General features: G+C 44.5%; 1 protein-coding gene across 7 annotated transcripts; it reads right to left on the bottom strand.

Moving 5' to 3' along the window:
- Window positions 1–220: 220 nt before the first annotated feature.
- Window positions 221–7,449, bottom strand: LOC120672365 (ultraviolet-B receptor UVR8-like). 7 transcript variants are annotated; one of them, XM_039952725.1, is made up of 11 exons: window positions 6,993–7,449; window positions 6,009–6,082; window positions 5,819–5,918; window positions 5,621–5,749; window positions 5,286–5,522; window positions 4,964–5,206; window positions 4,330–4,373; window positions 1,594–1,776; window positions 1,377–1,467; window positions 738–781; window positions 221–656 (listed from the first exon to the last, which is right to left on the bottom strand). In XM_039952725.1, exons 1-11 carry the CDS (start codon window positions 7,255–7,257, stop codon window positions 534–536), a joined length of 1,533 nt encoding a protein of 510 aa, XP_039808659.1. In that variant the 5' UTR covers window positions 7,258–7,449; the 3' UTR covers window positions 221–533. The 7 variants fall into 7 exon arrangements, with proteins under 7 accessions (XP_039808659.1, XP_039808656.1, XP_039808654.1 ...); XM_039952722.1 differs by having other exon boundaries at window positions 5,834–5,918; window positions 6,993–7,436; XM_039952720.1 differs by having other exon boundaries at window positions 4,964–5,200; window positions 6,993–7,435.
- Between the last annotated feature and the right edge of the window lie 12,675 nt (window positions 7,450–20,124).

The following is a 20,124-nucleotide window of genomic DNA, read 5'->3' as shown; positions in this document are numbered from 1 at the left end:
TCTACCTGTGCACTGCAAACACATTGGTCTCAATTAAGCAGTTTTGGCGGAGGCATACCGTTTCAGGCTTCAAATCAAAGCTGAATGCCTTAAATAATAATAGTACTAAACCGCAACTGCTAGGATCACAAACAGGACTATTAACAATCGTAGAGAGGTACATCATGCCTTATTTTGGTAGAGAAGGGCATGTGCGTCTCCATTCCAGTAAGCAATCTGCTAATCCGATTACCTGTCCCGTCATCCGGCAGAAATTTTCCTCTAGCAATGAGGGAGCCGCATAACCGCTTGAGAAGCGTCAGCGAACCCAGTTTTAAGCGTAATTGTACAGGCAATCCTACTCAACTGTATACGCAGGGCGACACAAGCTTTGTCTACGTTGCACACATTTGTGAGCGCACTGGAAAGAATGAATACACACATCTGTATGCACTGCCATGTATGTACACGATGAAATGCAGCATCACCGCACCTGCAGGAGCCTACATGTTCCTAACAAAATTGTCAATCTACGGTAATTCTTCTGTCAGGTTTCAGGTAGGGGACTCCGCAAGCACTAAGGTGTGCCACCAGCCGCATGACACGTTCAGCGGGTGGTACGTGTCCACGGGAACATTGCAAGGCACGTTCCTGTCCATCGAGTCGCCGAGGCCGAGCTGCGAAAACAAACTCAATTCAGAAACCGCAGCTAACCTTATATTTCAAAAGGTGTAAAATGAGAGTCAAAGCATAACCACCTGGCCGTATTTATTCCATCCCCAACAGAACACCTCGCCTTCATCTGCAAAAAAAAAAAAGTAACCCTTGTCAGATGCCACAAAATAATAGTTCTTTCCCTGGTCTAAGATGGACAATTTTTCAGATGCCATAATAAGCACTAAATGAAAGAATAAATGAGTGAGGGCCCCTTTCTCCTAGTTAGCAGTTCTTTGTCTGATCTACTTCTCCCATCTCACCAAGAACCACTTAATGACAGAATCAAAAGAAATACTCTACCCCTGGGCTGCAAGATAATCAGCACAGCCCATGATTAAGCACAGTAATTTATTGTTCTAGATCCAAACGAGAGCCTATGGTGAGATAACATTATGTTCAGTTGCAACAAGGCAGTCATATTAAAATTTAACAGCATGATACAATATTTAATAATATTTATTTAATGAAGAATCTAATGATACTTATTTCATAGTATATCAATTTGGAGCTATAAATCTTTGTAATTTTTTCTATAATTTTGGTTAAACATAAAAAATAGTTTGACTCTCCAAAGAAATTGGAATGACCTACAATTTGAAACGGAGGGGGTATATGAGAGCAATATAGTCATTAAACATATGCAGATCACTATAACCAAAGATAGAAGAACTAAAAAGAACCTGTTATAATAGCACTGTGGCGAGCTCCACAAGAAACAGATCTGGCATTCTTATTTTCCAGGCTTGTAGCATCTACCAATTTTGGAACAGTCTGCATCGAAATAAAACAATTGTTAAAGGCCACCATGTAGGTAAGTTGATGGACAACTATGGGCATCTCTATGAATCAAAATTGCACGGAATGCAGTTGCATCTATTAACATGGGAATCTTCATACCTCAGCTTGATCAGAACCAGTGCCAAGCTGCCCAAACTGGTTTCCTCCAAAGGAATAGACATCGCCATCTACAGATGTACATACAGTGTGCCACAAACCTGCGGCAACATCTTGCATCTTGATTCCCAGGATAGACGATACACATGTTGGACTTAAAACATCTTCTGTGTTCCCTTGTCCACACTGAAGAAAAGGCACAGTTGTGACAAATGAAGTACATCGATACAGAATCATTCTACAGAACATATAAAGCTAATGAAATTAATGCACAGAACATGGAGTATGCTACAGTATGGGAAATGGTGAAAATATGGTAGCCATTGTTTTTAAATATACAAGTTCCAACATGTGCAAATTACAAACAAAATGAAGTACTCCCTCCGTCCTAAGATATAAGGCGTAACCACTTTTTAGTCAAGTCCCATGATATAAGGCACACTCTCTCTAGAGACACGTACATCGATGCACTAATACTAGTGTTGATAGAGAGCATTAAATAAGTTCCTTGGTCTTTGAACCAGAGGTGGTTACGCCTTATATACTGGGACGGAGGGAGTATGTGTCATTTGTCAATTTGACCGAAGCTACAAGACAACTATATTTTCCATATTCAAATGAAGGTGGCAGCTTTTTAATAATCAATTCTCCATCTTGTTGAACTAGTTGAATCGCTGACCCAATACTAAGACATAGTAGAATGCCACTCGCCGAGCAAATATCTTTTCTGAGCTACTCTTTTTTGAATGGTCACCAGGGGGGGGGGGGGATCCCCACCTGAATGCATTGATATAAAAGTCGGGCAGAAGCCCATACATCAATGGTTACAAGGATCGTGGCAGACCACATATTACAAACAGCAAGCCCGAGGCACAACAGGCTCAAACAAGAGGAGGCGAAAAGCACCAAGAGCTAAGGAAACAACAAACATCAACAGACTAGCCCTAATCTTGAACAGGTAGAAGACAACCATCAACGATCAAAACGAAGCGTCATCACCAAACAGCATGCTTGCCTTCACCACAATGGCCATTGCACCGCCACACCACCCCTCGTAGCTACGCCGCCCTGTTGTCACCCTCCACCTTCCAACAGGGGAGGAATCCTGAAGGACGAAAGGGCCGCCCAACAGGATGGGGACTAAGAGTGAGGGAAGCACGCTGGTCACTGCGAGCCGGACAACGTCGATCTCCCTTGAAGCTGACATAGACACCTTTAAGAGCACATTCGGTCTCCACGAACCACCATCCTACGCCCTTTGTGGGGAGGAATCCACATAGGAGGGATGGCCAGTAAGCATGGACGCACACGGCATTTGATTTGATGGTTGCGTCAACAAGGAGCCCGAAGACGAAGCAAAGGCGCCAGCAAAAAGCACCCACCTAACCACAATGGGAGCCAACACGAGGGCTAACACCAGAAGCCAAATCTGTTGAGGAGAGCATGAGAAGAAACGGTCACCAGATACTCACAGCGCCAACAAAGGGCCAAAGTAGAGCACATGGTGATGATGCCAGGAAGGGTTCCTCCACGACGATGCCTACAGGTAGGACGCGACGTCAAGACGCCGCCACCGCCGGTCTGGTAGACAAGAGCTGGGCTTTCGCCCGGAGAGATACCACGACTGCTGGGCAGAGAGCAATTACGACGCCTCCAAGAAGGTGAACGACACCCTCGGACGTCGCCGTCGTCAGCACCGGCAGGGTGCCGGGCATGGCTTTCGCCTAGTGCTCCCTGAGACCCAGACGCACGGCCCAGGCTTCAAGTGTAGGAGGACCAGCAGTCTGGGCACCGTAGAGGCATCACCGGAGGAGCACGAGCAAGACCCAATGACCGCCAGAGCTCCGATGGCCACCCCAGCGCGCACGACCGCACCAGCGCGTGCGACGTGACCTGGTGCCACCGCCGAGCAGACGTGGAGCACCCGTGCGAGCAACTGCCGTCGCCTCCGCCGAGCCCGTGTGGCCGCGTAGAGCAGCCAGGAAGCCGCCGCCGCCGCACCGCACCCCGGAGACGCCCTGTGGGCAGGGCCCAGGAAGGCGGCCGCGGAGGAAGCGGTGCAGCTCCCGGAGGGACCCCCGTAGCGGCGGTGCCCCTTAGCCTGGAGGAGGTCCCGAAGCGGCGGCGCCCCACGGTTCCTAGAGGAGCACTCGAAACGACGGCAGCACCCGCCGAAGGCGACCAAGGGCGGCCAGATCCGGCCCGGGGTGGCCCTGATCCGGCAGCTGGAGGTCGAGCTGGGCCCTCTATAGCTCGCGAATGGAGGCACCCGTGCCGGATTTATGGCATGAGACGCCATGTCCGCTGGCGAGATGCAAAGGAGATATCGGGGAGGGCGCACCAGATCCGGTTGGGTACGGCACGGAGCTGGCCTCCACTAGTCCGCAACGCCGACCGCTGGCGCCGGAGGCCTCCCGGCCACCGGGCTTGCCTTCGAGCTGATGGAGGAGGAAAACCATGGGGGGAAAGATGTCGTGGGAGGAGGCCCCGCCGCCGCCGTCCTTGAGCCCAGGCAGACTTCCGCGCGGGGGGCTCTCCGGCGGCGGCGAGGAGGTAGGGAGGGAGGGGGAGGGGCGGTGGACGGCGGCGGTCTGCCCGGGTCGCCGCGGGGCGACGTCGAAAGGAACGGGGAGGGGTGTAGTGCTTCCAACCTTTCTGAGCTACTCTAATGTGTTTGTTTGGTTTAATAATTCACAAATTTGGTTGGTCAAACAAAAGTGGCCAGATAAAAAAGCTAACCTGTCCATACAGCCCCCATCCAAATGTAAGAAGAGCTCCTGAATCTGCAAGCAGGAGTTGGGTGTTAAAAATACAGCAGGAATCTTGACTAAACTTGCAGATATCTATTGGGAAAACTTCAACTTCAAATGAAACTAAACCTGGGCTGCAATCTGGCGACTAAAAAGTTGCAGGATGTTTTGAGGTATAGCACTGTGATTTGAGCTGAGAAAGCCCTCTTATTAGCAAAACAAAAGCTCAAACTAAACTTAATAGTTATATTTTCTTTTGTTTAGAAAGCAAATAAATATATCACGCTCGTTCTGGAGATAATAGTTCTCTTAGAAAGGAGGAGCAGTACTGCATGGGATTACAATAATATTTCAGCATGAACACCTTTTGGTCTGAGTTCCTGCATTTCTACAACCTTGCAAAGCAAGTTGGCAAAATATATTTACTATAGTGAAAAGTCAAAGTGCATGACTAAATACTACGCTATACTGTTTCAGAGCAAACACAAAATGCTGATTTGGGTATTTATTTTCTACAGACCTATACCCAACTTTCAAACTATTTCAAGATCCAGAAGGGCTGATATGTCTTCACATGAATATGGCAAAGAAGTTACAGGAATGAACTAAAAAACATAACTGACCTGTTACTACAGCACTATGACGGCCTCCACAAGCAATAGCCCGCACGCAATTTCCCATAACTTTACTGATATGCCCTTCAGCGGTCTTGTTACCTTTCATAGCTGATGAGCGATCCTTGCTGTATAGTGCTAATTCAATGCACGGTATAGGATGAGGAGAAGAAACCGTTCGGATTCTAGAACCCAGACCTAATTGCCCTTCTCCTCCATATCCCCAACCCCACACCTGACCTAAATCTGATGCTTCGAAGAAAACATTATTTTAGTCAGCAAATTTCCTTGAAAGGAAAATATCAGTGCCATAATGACAAATGCAGGTTACCTGATAGTGCTAATGTATGACGACCACCAGCAGCTACAGCCACTATTTTCACTCCTGTATTAAATGTCACAACACAAGGGGGTGCTGAAAGACTTTCATCACTAGATGTTGAGCTCTCAGGTCCATGTTTTGCTGAAGACAACCTTCGTCGCTTTGAGCTATCATCAGTACTTCTGCTTTCAGAGGGACCAGATGCTGCTCCACTGCTTGTCCTAGACACCTGTGACCTGGGGCTCACTGTAATGGAGTTTCCTTTGTTATATCTGTAAACAATTGATGTAGAGAAGCTTATATTTTTTAAGCAGGAATGAGGTGAGGTAGGAAGTAAGCATCACCACCTTGGTCGGTGGCCATTGCGATCTGTCTTTCATCCTTCTCCATAGTTCCAACTGAAGATTGGTCTCCAACGACCCTTCCAGTTGGAACACATTCTTTCCAACCCCACGTGTAGACATCCCCATCATCTGCTCCAACAGAACAATTATAAGGATGATTCCACAATAATGAGCGATATGTAGACTAAAACTACAAACCTGGATCGCTAATACCTGTTATTGCTACACAATGAGCCCATCCAGCATCTGCCCTCACTATTGCAACACCACTAGGAAGAGGAAATGCCTCTGGAGTCTCCTGAGAGATATAATATTTTATCTTTAGTGATAGATCCTGAGCTTTCTCTCATGGTGCAGGAAAGCATAAAGCATCAATACTGTTTCTTACCTCGTGCTTCCCAGCAGTCACATAACTTTGGCCCATGTCATCAGCAGAACCCCAAGTGAGGAGTTTTCCAGACTCTGGGAAATGGAAACCCAAAAAGAAGGGTTCAGAGATGGGTCAAACTTGATGACAGCAACAATAACTCAGGAATTAGTATATGATAAGACAAACGTATAGAGCCCTCTGATTTGTAGCTAGAAGTCTAGAACTGACAATTTCGACATGAAACTTGGACATTTAATGAATTTTATGGAAGATTGTCATTATGTTTAGAGGCAATGGCATTCCAAGACCCCTGTTCATTCTACTCTCTAGTCAATGCCGCTACTATTTTTTCGACACGAGACTCCACCCCATTTCCATTCATGATAACGGAGTGCCACTACTCTTTGATCCTTATGGAATAACAGGAATCGGGTTCCACAAAATCTAAGGAATGAAACTTTACTCAACAATGTTGCTTTGGCTCCTGCGGGCTCATCTTCAGCATTGAAACTACTTTATACTCAGAAGCAAATCCCTACTTCAGATTGAAACTCACCCCCTAAGAGATTCTTATTCCGAAATAATCAGACTAGAGAAACCACACTGAGCTATGCACCAATTCAACCAGCAGAACCCTCCCTCCTGAACACGAACCACCAAGGTCTTAAGAAACCCGAATCAATGCAAGTTCCACAAACCATATTCGCAATCAGCTGTTTCAAACCGTCTCGGAAATGCCCATCTGCCAATTCACTGGCAAATCCTCACAAAGCTACTTTAGGCCAGCAACTCAACACCATCAATTACTCATCAGTTTGAAAAAATTCGCCAAACTCGCACATCCAAAACCCGACCCCCCAACGGTTCCTATGCAATTCGCCACGAAAACCGCGTAGGCCGACCCCCCAAGTAGATCTAAAGCAGCCCTCGCGCAGAACCAACGAACTGAAAATCTCAGGACACAAGCACACGAACAATGATGAAGAGAGCAGGTGACGTCACCGGAGATGGCCATGGCGAAGCCGCAACCCCCGCCGCACACGTCCCTCCACCCATCGCCGCCGGCCGCTGCCGCCGCCGGGGGAAGCCTCACGGGGACCGGCCCGAGCAGCGGCGAGCGCTGCGGCGACACGCCGGGTAGGTAGCCCCACATCAGCACCACCCGCTCCTTGTTCCCCGTCCCCACCCCCTGCCCGCAGCCACCGCCGCCGCCGCCGTCCTCCTCCATCTCCTCCTCCCCTCCCCCTCCTCCGCCGCTGCCGTTCATCTCCTTGAGGAACCCCGGCCTCTCCGAATCCACCGCCGATTCCTCCGCTATCTCCGATGGCTGGCTGCCCGGGCCGCGGAAGGGAGCGGAGCGTGCGAGCGAGCAAGGGCGCTGGTGTTGTTGGTTGCGGCGGAATGGGAAGCGGCGGCCACTTGCTTTCCCGAGCGTGAGGCTGAGAGCCGCGAGGTTTGCGCCGTATCAGTTTCTCGGGGGCGGGGGCGCCACATCGGACGCCAACGTGGCCGGGACCCGACATGTGGCGCTCGGCGGGCCGCTGGATCGAGACAGGCATTCGTGGCCAGGAAGCGGCAGGAAGGTTCTGGAAGTCAGAAGCCGGGGGCCCTCGCCCGGCGACGTGTCGGCCCCGAGCGGCGGCCACGTCGCGGGAATTGGAGCCAGGAGACGCAGGGTGGGAGGGCCGGTGCCGGGGAGACGTGGCCGGCGGCGATTTGACCAGCGGCGCGCGCCGCATCCACGAATTAAAGAATGCTGGAGAATGGTGGTGAGGCACCGATGGCTAGCTTTCGCGCTAGAATTAGAGCCCCAGGCTACCTAAAATACTACACGCTGAGATGATGAGGTTACTTTAGGTTGTTTAGTTGGTGAAAAAGTTTGAGTTCTGGTACTATAGTACATTTCGTTGTTATTTGACAATTAATATTTAATTATGAACTAATTAAGCTTAAAAGATCCGTCTCGTATGAATCAGCTAAACTGTGTAATTAGTTATTTTTTCAATTACATTTAATGCTCCATACATGTGTTCGAAGATTCGATATGACGGGTACTGTACAAAATGTTTTGGGAACTAAACACAACATTTGTGTTTGAGCCCGTTTAGTTTCCAAAAATTTTCACGCACTACAGTAACTTGCAACATTTGACCATTAATTTAGAGTATTAAATGTGGATAACTGACAAAACTCATTCCATAACCCCCGTGTGAAATCGCGAGAGCTACATAATTATACAATATTGTGCTACAGTAATCAACCTCTAATGACAGATTAATTAGCCTTAATAGATTCGTCTCGCGATTTTCCGTCCATCAATATAATTAGTTTTATAATTAATCTATATTTAATACTTCTAATTAGCGGTCAAACGACCCCAAAAATTCTTAGGAACTAAACGGCCCCTTTGTGGAGTAGTACTTATCACGAGTTCTATGAGCCCGTTTAGTTCCATACACAAAAATTTTTGGATGTCACGTCGCTAGTTTGACCGGATGTCGGGAGGGTTTTTCGGACACTAATTAAAAAACTAATTTCAGAACTCACTTGGAAACCACGAGACGAATTTTTTGAGGCCTTTGACCGCATCATTAGCACATGTGGGTTACTGTAGCACTTATGGCTAATCACGCACTAATTAGACTTAAAAGATTCGTCTCGTCATGTACATTCAAACTGTGTAATTAGTTTTGTTATTTAATTACATTTAGCGCTTCATATATGTGTTTAAAGGGGAGGTGAAAATTTTTGGGTGAAAATTTTTGGGAACTAAACGGCCCCTATATTGTGGCTTACTTCACATGCAGAAGCTGCAAATGTGGGTAATAAATAAATAATAAATCGGGTGTGTCTAGTTGTACTCTGCTTAATAATGTTTAAGGCATGCGCTTGCATTTAATCCTTTTATATAGGTCGTGGTGTATGTGTGTGTATTTTTGTATTTGCAGTAGGGGACACATATGCACAGCATGAAGACTGGAAGGAATATGCCTACTTCATAGTACTGTATTTTGCCCATTGTTTTTTTCAACTATATGAAATATATTTTGTTGTGAGGAACTATGAAATAATTTGAAGCGGACATCATTGATAAACATACTAAAGCACACAACAGAAGGCAAGAAAAAGAGAGAGAGAAAGGTCTCTCACGCTGTTTTGCTGTAAAAAAGGTAAAATTTCCATGCATTTCGTCCAGACTGTATTTCGCAACGTTGTTTTTCTGTGTCCATAAGCATCTTCAGCTCTGCATTTTTTCCGTTCCTCAAGTCCTGGTTGAAAGCAGTCCGAAACATAAAACCAAAATTTCTTTTGCACTCGTGACGGCCAGACACCAGAGAATCAGTACCAACTTCACGGGCACGCTCCACTAGTCCACTCCCCGAGTCCCCGTGCTACTCTAGCTCTCTTGTTTGCCTCGAACAATTGGCCGTGTACATTCTAGCGCGCATCCTTCCTCTCCCTTGCACCTTTCTCGTTTAGCCCGCGTGGTGCGACACGCACGGCGCTGCTGATGGTTTGGCGTTGTTTGGTTTGGCAACTAAACTAGCGCATATGTTTTCCGAGAAGAAAATCTCGTATGCATAAAGTATTAAATAAAATTTATTTGTAAAATCTTTTTAGGGATGAGTGTAATTTTTCGCGACGAATCTAATGACGATAAGTAATCGATGATTAGCTACAGTAATGCTACAGTACCATCCTCTAATTGCGCGCCAAAGATTTCATTAGATTTTTTAGGATCACTAGCGCGGGGGTTTTGAAATTAGTTTTGTAAACTGATTTTATTTGACACCGTAATTAATGATCAAAATTATTACTATTCCTAACACGCTGTAATTGTAGTGCGAACCAAACGAGACCTCGGAGCATCAGGATGCAGGAAGAAGTTCGAGGCACTTTCAGATTCTTAGGCTATCCACAACGGCAAGAGCAAATTTGCTCTTCCTCCTCCTCGTTTCCCACGCCCCCTCACATATTTACTGTCTACAGTGCGTCTACAGTGCCAAACAGTACATTTGCTCCTTCATTTGCTCTCTTCACTGTGGACGGTCTTATATCCGCCGCGGAAAGACTCACCAACCCACCCAACCCTCCCTGTTCAATCGTGGCGGGCCCGGGCCCGGGCCCGGGGTAAGTTGCAAGCCCAGCGATTGGCCAAACTCTAGAAGCTTCTTCGAGCGTTCACAACTAGCCAAGAGGAAAAACAAAAGTCTCATTTCAGAAAGAGAACACAGGGCCTTCTGTCCCGGTGTCTCCAAACCGCGGCGGCGCGGCCTAGCCCGCCCCCGATGTCCCGGCACGGAGCCGCGCGCGGAAAACGTCGCGCGCCGACCCACCTGTTTCTGAGTGCCCGTAACCGAGCGAGCCTGATTTCGCGCGGCCGACGGCGACGCCCCGGCCCAGGGCGATAGCGACGCCCCTGCCCCTCTCATTGGCTGGCCCTGGCCGTCCTCCCCTGCTGCACTCCTCTCGTCTTCCACTCCGTTCGGATGGGCTGAAAGCCAGCTGGTTGGCTGTTTCGGGCAGGGCTCCACCGCAGCAGCCGTTCGGCGCGCTTTTTTCTTTTTTATATTTAAAAAAAATCAAAATTTCAAAAATAAATGTCCGTTTTGAAATATTTCAAAAATATACCCCGGTCGCTTTATGAGAAGCGACAGGTCTTAAATGTAATTTTTTTTTTCAAATTTGCAACGAGGTCTCTGGCCGGAAAAAAAATGAAGGGTGTCTGTCGCCCCCCCAAAAGGCGACAGGGGGGCCTGTCGCCCCTCCCTCGGGCGACCGGAGGGCCCCGCCCACAGGCGCGGCAGGGGGCCTATCGCCCCCCCTCGGGCGACCGGGGCTGCCTCCCCTATATAAGCATTCTACCCTCATCTCCTCCTCATTTGAGCCCAAAAATTCCACTAAAAATTCAGAAAAAAAGAGAGGGGTGAGGAGAAGGGAAGCGGCGAAGCCCTGCCGGATTCCGCACTTGTGATTTGCAGGTTAGTACATTTAGTTTATGTATTTTTCCATTGGTATTGTAGAGTAATTTTATTTAATTAGTGCTATAATAGAACCATTTAAGTAGGAGTTTAATGATACTTTAGTTTTTAGTTACGAGTAGTAAATTAGTTTAGAAAATTAGTAGTACGTATTTATTATTATAATTGCAGTACTATTAGAGACGTGTTTATAAATTAATTACGATTTAGAATAGAATTTGACATGTGCAGTATAGAATTTGAGTGTCATCACGTAGTTATGAATACTTATATGTTGTAGTTGAATTGCATACTTAGTTTTTACGGATTATTGAATAAGGTAGTGAAGTAAATAGTATAACTCGATAAGTATTCTGTGATATATAGATATGTCGAGCAAGATGCAGTTTCAAGTATTTTTTGGTGACTACAATATTTTGTATGGGCCAAATGGAGTAGACATTTCTGCCTTTAAGTGCACATCTAGCATCATAGATAAACCTCTGGAAAGGAGTTTTGGTTCCATATGTAAGTGGCTGCAGCGTGGGTTCCGTGTTGATCCGTTGACACATGTGATGACCGTCCAGTCTCTTGTTAATTGGGAGGTAGAAAGTGATTTATGGGAATTGATGATGATACACAGCACTGATGACTGGCAGAAGTACATTCAAGCAGCTCTAGAGCGTGGGTGGCCTCTGGCCATTTTTGTTCAAATCCGGGAGAAGACACAAAATGAAATCCAACATGGTGCAGATCAAGCAACTCCGAGTATTCGAAGAGAGACCAACTATGTTGAGCAAGATGAGTCAGAAGAGATAGAGAACCAAAACATGGGACCACAGGGCCTTGCTGACGAGGGAGAGATGATACATAGCATTGTGGACGAGATAGAGGCAGAAGACCAAACCGTAATAGAGATGGAAGAATATGAGGGCTCATCTGATGACGAGCAGTACTCATTGCTAAAGGAGTGAAAGGAGCATGGTTTTGGCAGTCATGTCGCAGAAGACGTACGAAATCAGGAGTGAGAGCACAGAGGGAATGGGGTAGTGCAAGGTGCAACATATCCAAACATTGAAGCCGTAAAAGATGCTGTGAGACTATGGACAATATCATTGAAACGAGAATTTAGAGTCGTAAAGTCTGGCAGTAAAGAATATGAGGTGAAGTGTGTGAATGATGGATGTCCATGGCGAGTACATGCATTCAAGGGAAAATGGAAGTCGAACTGGAAATGTTCCATTGTGACAGAGCACACTTGTTTGCTGTCAGAAGTTCTTCCCTCGCATCGCAATATATCATGCGACTTTGTTGCAAAGCAAATATATGGGTTGATTATGGACAACCTAAATTATGAGTAAAAAATGATTGTTCGACACATTGAGCAGACTTACCAGTACACCATTAGTTATTTGAAGGCATGGCGGGCTAAACAAAGGGTGTTCGAGATGCGGTTCGGCACATACGAGGCATCATATGATACCATACCTTGTATGTTATCCCAGTTTGCTGCTAGAAATCCTCGAAGCTTTTATGACACATACCTCGTACCAGCCGTGACTAGTGGGCAAAGAATTCTGCAACGAGTCTTCTTTTGCATAGGTGCTTGTGTTAGAGCATTTCAGTGTTGTCTTCCGGTGATCTGCATTGATGGCACATTTCTGACTGGAAGGTATAAAAGTCAGATACTCGCCGCAATTGGGGTAGATTGAAACAACCAAATAGTTCCGCTCGCATTTGCATTTGTTGATAATGAGAACTTAGACAGTTGGTATTGGTTCCTTGAACGAGTGAAGGTTCATGTTGTTGCTACACGTCCAGATGTGTGCCTTATTAGTGATAGGCATGCAGATATGCTGCAATCAATACTGAAATTGCAATGTGGAACTGCGACAACGCCTCCATTGTGGGCCGATGTCCAAAACAGGTGGTGCATTAGGCATATGGGTGCAAACTTCTATGACCACTTCAAGAATAAGGATCTTAAGAACATGTTTAAGAGGTTGTGCACCCAAAATCAACAGAACAAGGATCTTAAGAACATATTTAAGAGGTTTTTTTAAATTACCTAAGGCATGTTAGGTTAGTCCAGAATCTGTTTACCGTAGTTTGCAACGGGTTCTGCCATGCCACTGCATGTGTGATGTGTGTTTCATTATCGTTGTATTATGATGTAAACTTGATGGTTCACATTATTTAATGCATTTCTTAGTTCTTATTTCTTATTGTTATATTAATTAAATGTGTGCTTTTTAGTATTCTAGTGAAATGAAAAGCTCCAAAAATATTAAGGACAAGTTCAAAGATTTCATAGATTCCCGGCTACAACTGTAAATTAATGGTAAAAGTTACAACACACAGAGTCAAGCTCTCAACTGAAAACATAAATAACTAATTGCAGTGGCATGTGCACGCGATAAGGTAATTTCTTGTTGCATCTAAACCTACTATGCCTTATGGAATGTAAAATGCCGATATTACATGGTACTACTCTACTGAGTGCACCGAGGATATTTGCCTTTCCTAATTGCTTCGGCCCCGGCTTCCTTCGCACGGTGTGCCCTCTCTCGCTTTCTCTCCCTGTCAGCTTCACGTTCCGCCGCCGCCTTACGATCCATCTCCTCCATCCTCTTGCGGATCTCTTCTTGCTCTTTCTTGCGCTTCTCCTCTTGCTGTTCCTCGTGCTTCATTCGGCGCCAACGTTCTGCAGCCCACCTTACTTGTTGTTCCACAAAGTCCTTTGCCTGCTGCGACTGCACGGTGTCGAACCACTGCATAAAATCACAAAGAGGCGGAGGAGATTTTGTTCAACAAAAGTTAGAATCATAACTCAATGTTAGGTCACAAAGAAAAATAGCGTATGTTGTCCTGCTACCTTGGCCCGGTCTTTGCCGTATTGCTTAGGTGGATCATATTCGTAGTTCTCACACATAAAGAACCTCATGCCGTAGTCATCTCCTAAAACCTCAAATTGCATGAACTTGCATAACGAACCGCAGAAGCACATTGGCACATCAATTCCTTCAGGTACGGTGGCTTCACACTTGCTCCACGAAATGTAGGTTGATCCTGACGAAGATATTGGCGCTATAGTGTGGTGCGCCAAATGACGAACAATGATTTAATGCACATATCGTAAACCAAATCGATGCGTGAAAATACAGGTACTGTCATAATTCTATTGTCTTATGCTGCAATATCAATAAGGTACTGTCATAATTCTATTCTAATGCATAATTAATTTAAAAATAAGTCTGTAATAGTACTCAAATTGTAATACTAAACGAGTGTTCTAAAGCACCAAATCTAATTCAGCTAATCCGCTAATTAAATTAAATTATTATACAATATCAATGGATTCATACGGAAGTTACCGGTAGATCACAAGTGCGGTATTCGGCAGAGCTTCGCCGCTTTTCTTCTCCTCACCCCTCTCTTTTTTTTCTGAATTTTTAGGCTCAAATGACAAGAGAATGGCGGACAGGGCTTATATAGGGTGGGAGGACCCTGTCGTCCCTGGGGTGGGCGACAGACCCCTGTCGCCCGTTGGGGGGGGGGGCGACAGGCTCTCTCCCCCAGACCAGGGACCTCTTTGAAATTTCCAAAAAAAAACATTTGGGTCCTGTCGCCCGTGGCTTGGGCGACTGGACCCCTGTCGCCCCCCACAGGGCGACCGGGGGGTAGTTTTGAAATATTTCAAAACGGACATATATTTTTGAAATTTTGATTTTTTTAAATATAAAAAAGAAAAAAAATCCCCGTTCGGCTGGTGGGCAGCAACCGTTCGGATGGTACGAACCCGGCGGTGGCCATTCTTCTTTATTCCCCTCACTCGTTCCGTTGCCCGGCTGCAATCAGCAGCACAGCTGCTGTACTACTGCCTCTGGCTGGAAGAGCTCCAGCCGAGAGCAGCCAAGAGCAGACTAAAATGTACCAGCCGAAGCGGCGCGCGGCGTGGGTGGCTCGTGCCTCTCGCCCGCTGAGGTGGCCCGGTCTGGTCCCTAGGCAGAAGGCAGGGCAGCGTTGCAGGACGTGTGTACGGTTGTGGGGTGGCGCGCAAGTTGGTCACGAGGCGGTTGGGGGGGGACGTGTGCGGCAATTTGAGGCTGCTCGGCTGATCTGTGAATACAAATCGAGACAAGCCGAGAGCCGATCGGCCGAACAGGCTCTTTGTCGTTAGTAGTTTACTACAAAACCTGGGGCTCGGCGTTGCCGCGCTAGGTTGGGTTCCAACTTGTCAATGATGTATATATTTTTTGTATGATTGGAAATGTTAATTATTCATCAAACTCAAGAGTTGTCATGGACCATAAGTTCCTTTTTCATACAAGTTGTAATAATCATTGTATATATTTTGGACTCTCTATTATCGTGATGCTACTATTTAAATATGATATTATTATTTAAATAGAATATTATTTAACTTTGTTATGTAGCAAAGCTTTATATTTTAAAAATTCTGATCAAACTTTTTAATTCAATTTTTTTATGTAAAGACGTTTCAGTGTTTGAACCATAGTACAGTAGATCAACCTGTCGCGCCAGATTGGGTTGGCCAGTGGATTACTTGTCAATGTATGTATATATTTTTTGTTGATTAGAAATACTAATTATCTATCAAATTCAAGAGTTGTCGTGCAGCAGAGGTTCCTTTGTCGTACAAATTCCAATAATGTGTGATATATATTTTGAACTCTCTATTATCGTGATGCTACTATTTAAATAGGATATTATTTAATTTTGTTATGTAGCAAAGCTTTATATTTTAAAATTTTGAGTATTTTTTACTTCAAATTTTTAACGTAAATACGTTTCGATGTCCGAATCGTAGGTAGAATGGATCCTACGTAAACATTTATGCGGATGGATTATAAAAGAATTTTGAATTTGGAATTGTATTATATAACAAAGCTATAAATTTTGAAATTCTAAGCAACTTTTGTATTGAATAATTTTTTATTGGTAGATGTTTTTGTGTCCATATTGTAGGTACGACGGATCGTATGCAAGCTTTTGTGTAAACGAATTGCGAAAGTATTTTGAATTTGAAATTTTGCTGTACAATGAAATTGTTGTAAGGATCGATGGATCAAGAGGGGGCGGGGTGAATTGGGCCTTTTTCAAATTTCTAAAACAATTAAAGCAACCTTAACCTATGCAATGCTAGTAAGGTTCAATTCACCAACCGGCTAACTAAGCAAACTACACAAGCTATCAAAGATACAACAAGATGTGAAACTAAGTAAGGTAGAGCTAAGTTATGATCTCTAAGGTCAAGCACATGAATAATTGCATGAAAGTAAGTGCTTGAAATGAAAGAGTGGGTAAGAGACAACCGGATTTTTCCCGTGGTGTCGATGTGTTGGCACACACCCCTAATCCACGTTGTGACACTCACCTGTAAGCATCTAGGCACTCAAGGTATGTTTCGATGATTAATGACAACAATTATTGTGACTAATGAGTTTGTACAGCTTAATAAATCATTATCGCTCATTTGGTCATATGTCAAAAGAGGCCCCTCAATTTCATTATTCAAAAAGGCGATCTCGTATTCAACTCAAGATTATAACAAGACTAAGGATCTTTGTAGTACTAAGTGTCACAAGGTTGAGAAGGACACTTAGATTAGTATAGGTTTTATAGTTTTGTAGAGGTCGCACTATTAAGAGGGGTTAAGGCCAAGTAACTTGAGCATGGACATGATCTTTCAAAAATGGATGCACACTATGGTCACTCAGGTTCTTAGAAGTTCAAATAAGTGGTTTTCAACTCATATCTCAAGAATATTTGGTTTTCATTCAAGACTCAAATTAGAAAAGGCAAAAATAGAAAAAGTTCAATACACCGGTTTAACCGATGCTGACCTTTTTCTATACGTCGGTTAAACGTTGTGATCAGTGTCTGGACAGTATTAACACCGGATTAACCGACGATGTTCAAAATTAACGTCGGTGCAGTTGTCCAGAAAGTTGGTTTTTCCAGGGTATTTCAAGATTATACTCACCGGTTAAACCGACGATTTGGTTTGAGTTAACGTCGGTGCAGTTGTCCAGAGACTTGGTTTTTCAGTTGATCAGTGGACAACTACACTCACCGGTTAAACCGATGATACGTCGGTTAATCTGCCCAAGTTGTAACGGCTAGTTTTCAGAAGGGGCAGTTTATATTCATCAGTTAAACCGACGCTGGCTATTGGAGGATCGTCGGATTAACTGGCGCTACGCAGTTTTCTGGCAGCTTTTCTCCAACAGCTCTATTCGTGTGAGATGCCTATATATACCCCTCCAATGGGCCATTTTGCTACTCTTAACACCAGGCAACATCCATACACTTATACAATAGTCAAGAGCCACCTTGAGCTTCATCTTCCATCAAATTGATCATTCAATCATTCGAGAAGTAAGGCTAAGGACTTGAGTAGAGAGAAACTTATGTGCATCTGTTCTTGGTGATCGGTTCTTGCTCAAGTGAAGTCCCTAGCTTGTTACTCTTGGTGATTGGCATCACCTAGGCGATCTTGGTGATCAAGGTGTTTCTCGCGGAGCTTGCCAAGGATTGTGGGAGCCCGGAGAAGAATATTGTACGTGGCTTGATCTCCACCACGCCGGGATGGTGAACGGAGACTCTTAGTGAGAACCCTCGTCTCGGTGACTTGGAAGGTGACAAGACTCTTAGTGAGTGTCACAACGTGGATTAGGGGTGTGTGCCAATACATCGACACCACGGGAAAAAATCCGGTCGTCTCTTGTCCACTCTCTTTATTCAAGCATTTTCTTTTATGCAATTTATTCATGTGCTTGACTTAGAGATCATAATTTAGCTCTACCTTGCTAGGATTTACTTCTCTTTATATCTCTCTTAGCTTGTGTAGGTAGCTTAGTTATCCGGTTGGTGAATTGGTGCCTTACTAGCTTTGCATAGGTTAAGGTTGCTTTATTTTGTTTTAGAAATTGAAAGAGGCCCAATTCCCCCCCTCTTGGTCCATCGATCCTTTCATCACCTCCTATGTCACCGAGACTTGGGCGCTCACTAAGAGTCTCCATTCACCATCCCGGCGTGGTGGAGCTCAAGCCACGTACAAACTTCTTCGGGCTCCCACAATCCTTGGCAAGCTCCGGAAGAAACACCTTCAATCACCAAGATCGCCTAGGTGCTACCAATCACCAAGAGTAACAAGCTAGGGCATTCACTTGAGTAAGAACCGATCACCAAGAATGGATGCACACAAGCTTCTCTCTACTCAAGTCCTTAGTCTTGCTTCTTGAGTGATTGAATGAACAAATGTGTGAAAGATGAAGCTCAAGGTGGGTCTCAATAATAGTATAGTGTATGAATGTTGCCTGGTGTCAAGAGAGAGCAAAATGACCCATTGGAGGGGTATATATAGGCAGCTCACACGAATAGAGCCGTTGAAGAAAAGCTGCCAGAAAACTGCTTAGCGCCGGTTAATCCGACGAACCTCCAATAGCCAGCGTCGGTTTAACCTATGAATGTAAACTGCCCACTTGGAAAACTAGCCATTACAACTTGGGCAGATTAACCGACATATCATCGGTTTAACCGGTGAGTGTAGTTGTCCACTGATCAACTGAAAAACCAACTCTCTGGACAACTGCACCGACGTTAACTCAAATCCATCGTCGATTTAACCGGTGAGTACAACTTCTGAAATCCCCAAAAAAACCATCTCACTGGTCTATTGCACCGACGTTTGATTTTAAACATCATCGGTTTAACCGGTGTATAGAACTTGGAACACCCTGAAAAAACCAACTCTGGACTAATGCACCGACGTTAATTTCAAACATCGTCGGTTTAACCGGTATATAGAACCTGTCCAGACTCTGATAACTGCGTTTAACTGACGTATAGAAAAGTTGAGTCGTCGGTTAAACCGGTGTATAAACTTTTTCTGATTTTGCCTTTTCTGATTTGAGTCTTTGAATGAAATCCAAATATTCTTGAGATATAAGTTGAAAACCACTTATTTGAACTTCTTAGAACCTGAGTGACCATAGTGTGCATCCATTTTTAATTGACCATGTCCATGCTCAAGTTACTTGGCCTTAACCCCTCTTAATAGTGCGATCACTACAAAACTATAAAATCTATACTAACCTAAGTGTCCTTCTTAACCTTACGACACTTAGGACTAGAAAGATCCTTAGTCTTGATACATATTTGAGTTGAATACCGAGATCGCCTTTTTGAATAACGAAATTGAGGGGCCTCTTTAACAAATGACCAAATGAGCGATAATGTTTCATTAAGCTGCACAAACTCATTAGTCACATTAATGGTTGTCATTAATCACCGAAACATACCTAGAGGGCCTAGATGCTTACAATTGTAACTTTTGATTTTTAACCAAATGCTATGTTGTAGTACTTTTGATTTAAATGCTTTTTGGTGTTCAAATTGTACATATAATATTATGCTGCTCACGTAGAAGTAACGAATGGAATGGATTGTGTTTTGATTTAATTAAAATCCAAGGGTTTTCCTGAAAGAAATCCTGAGAGAGTACCGAGATGATGTGTTGATATTTTGAAAACTTAAGGTTGTCTTTGTAATTTTCCTTGAACCGTGTAGGTTGGACTGCGGGGGTTGATTCTAAAATAAGTTGAGGGCTTCTTCAAAAAAATTTATGAGAGAGGATGATAGACTGCTAGTTTATTTTGTTGAAGTTCAAGAAGTTTTTTTTTTGCAAAAATGACTGTGAAATGTGCGATCTGGACCGTTCGCGCACCTGATCGGACGGCCGAGAAAGGCTGGTGACGTGGCGCACTCTCATGCTAGGGAATGAACCCAGCTTTCGATTCTTTAGATTATATGGATTGTTTTTATTATCTAGATATAGAGATATAATTTCTCTACATCGAAATATTGTTTAGAGTAAAGTGATCTAGAATTTGTAACAGCATGAACGCAACATGAAAAATATGTTGTCCTTTAGGTATACAAGGCGCCCATACTTATATTTTGTCTCGATGGCGGATCCATATTATCAATCAGGAGTGGAGTTAAGAGGGGTTTATTTGGTGAACTGATCCTTATAACTATAGTAAACTCATGAAAAACAATTATTCCTGACTTGTACACATAATGATCTTATTTCCTAGCCCAGCCTTTGTTATTAATGGAGCCAGAGCGAATACAAAGCTGGATTA

The sequence above is a fragment of the Panicum virgatum genome, chromosome 5N (assembly GCF_016808335.1).
Source record: "Panicum virgatum strain AP13 chromosome 5N, P.virgatum_v5, whole genome shotgun sequence".
In the NCBI taxonomy this organism is placed as follows: domain Eukaryota; kingdom Viridiplantae; phylum Streptophyta; class Magnoliopsida; order Poales; family Poaceae; genus Panicum; species Panicum virgatum.
Note: the sequence above shows the minus strand (reverse complement) of the source record. Positions and strands in the feature narration are given on the sequence as shown.

Coding starts and splice junctions, on each gene's coding strand:
- LOC120672365 (XM_039952725.1), bottom strand. CDS start 7,257: ATGAACGGCAGCGGCGGAGGAGGGGGAGGGGAGGAGGAGATGGAGGAG. Junction 6,083..6,992: donor CTTCGCCATGGCCATCTCCG/GTGACGTCACCT, acceptor TCCATTTCCCAG/AGTCTGGAAAACTCCTCACT. Junction 5,919..6,008: donor TGACTGCTGGGAAGCACGAG/GTAAGAAACAGT, acceptor TATATCTCTCAG/GAGACTCCAGAGGCATTTCC.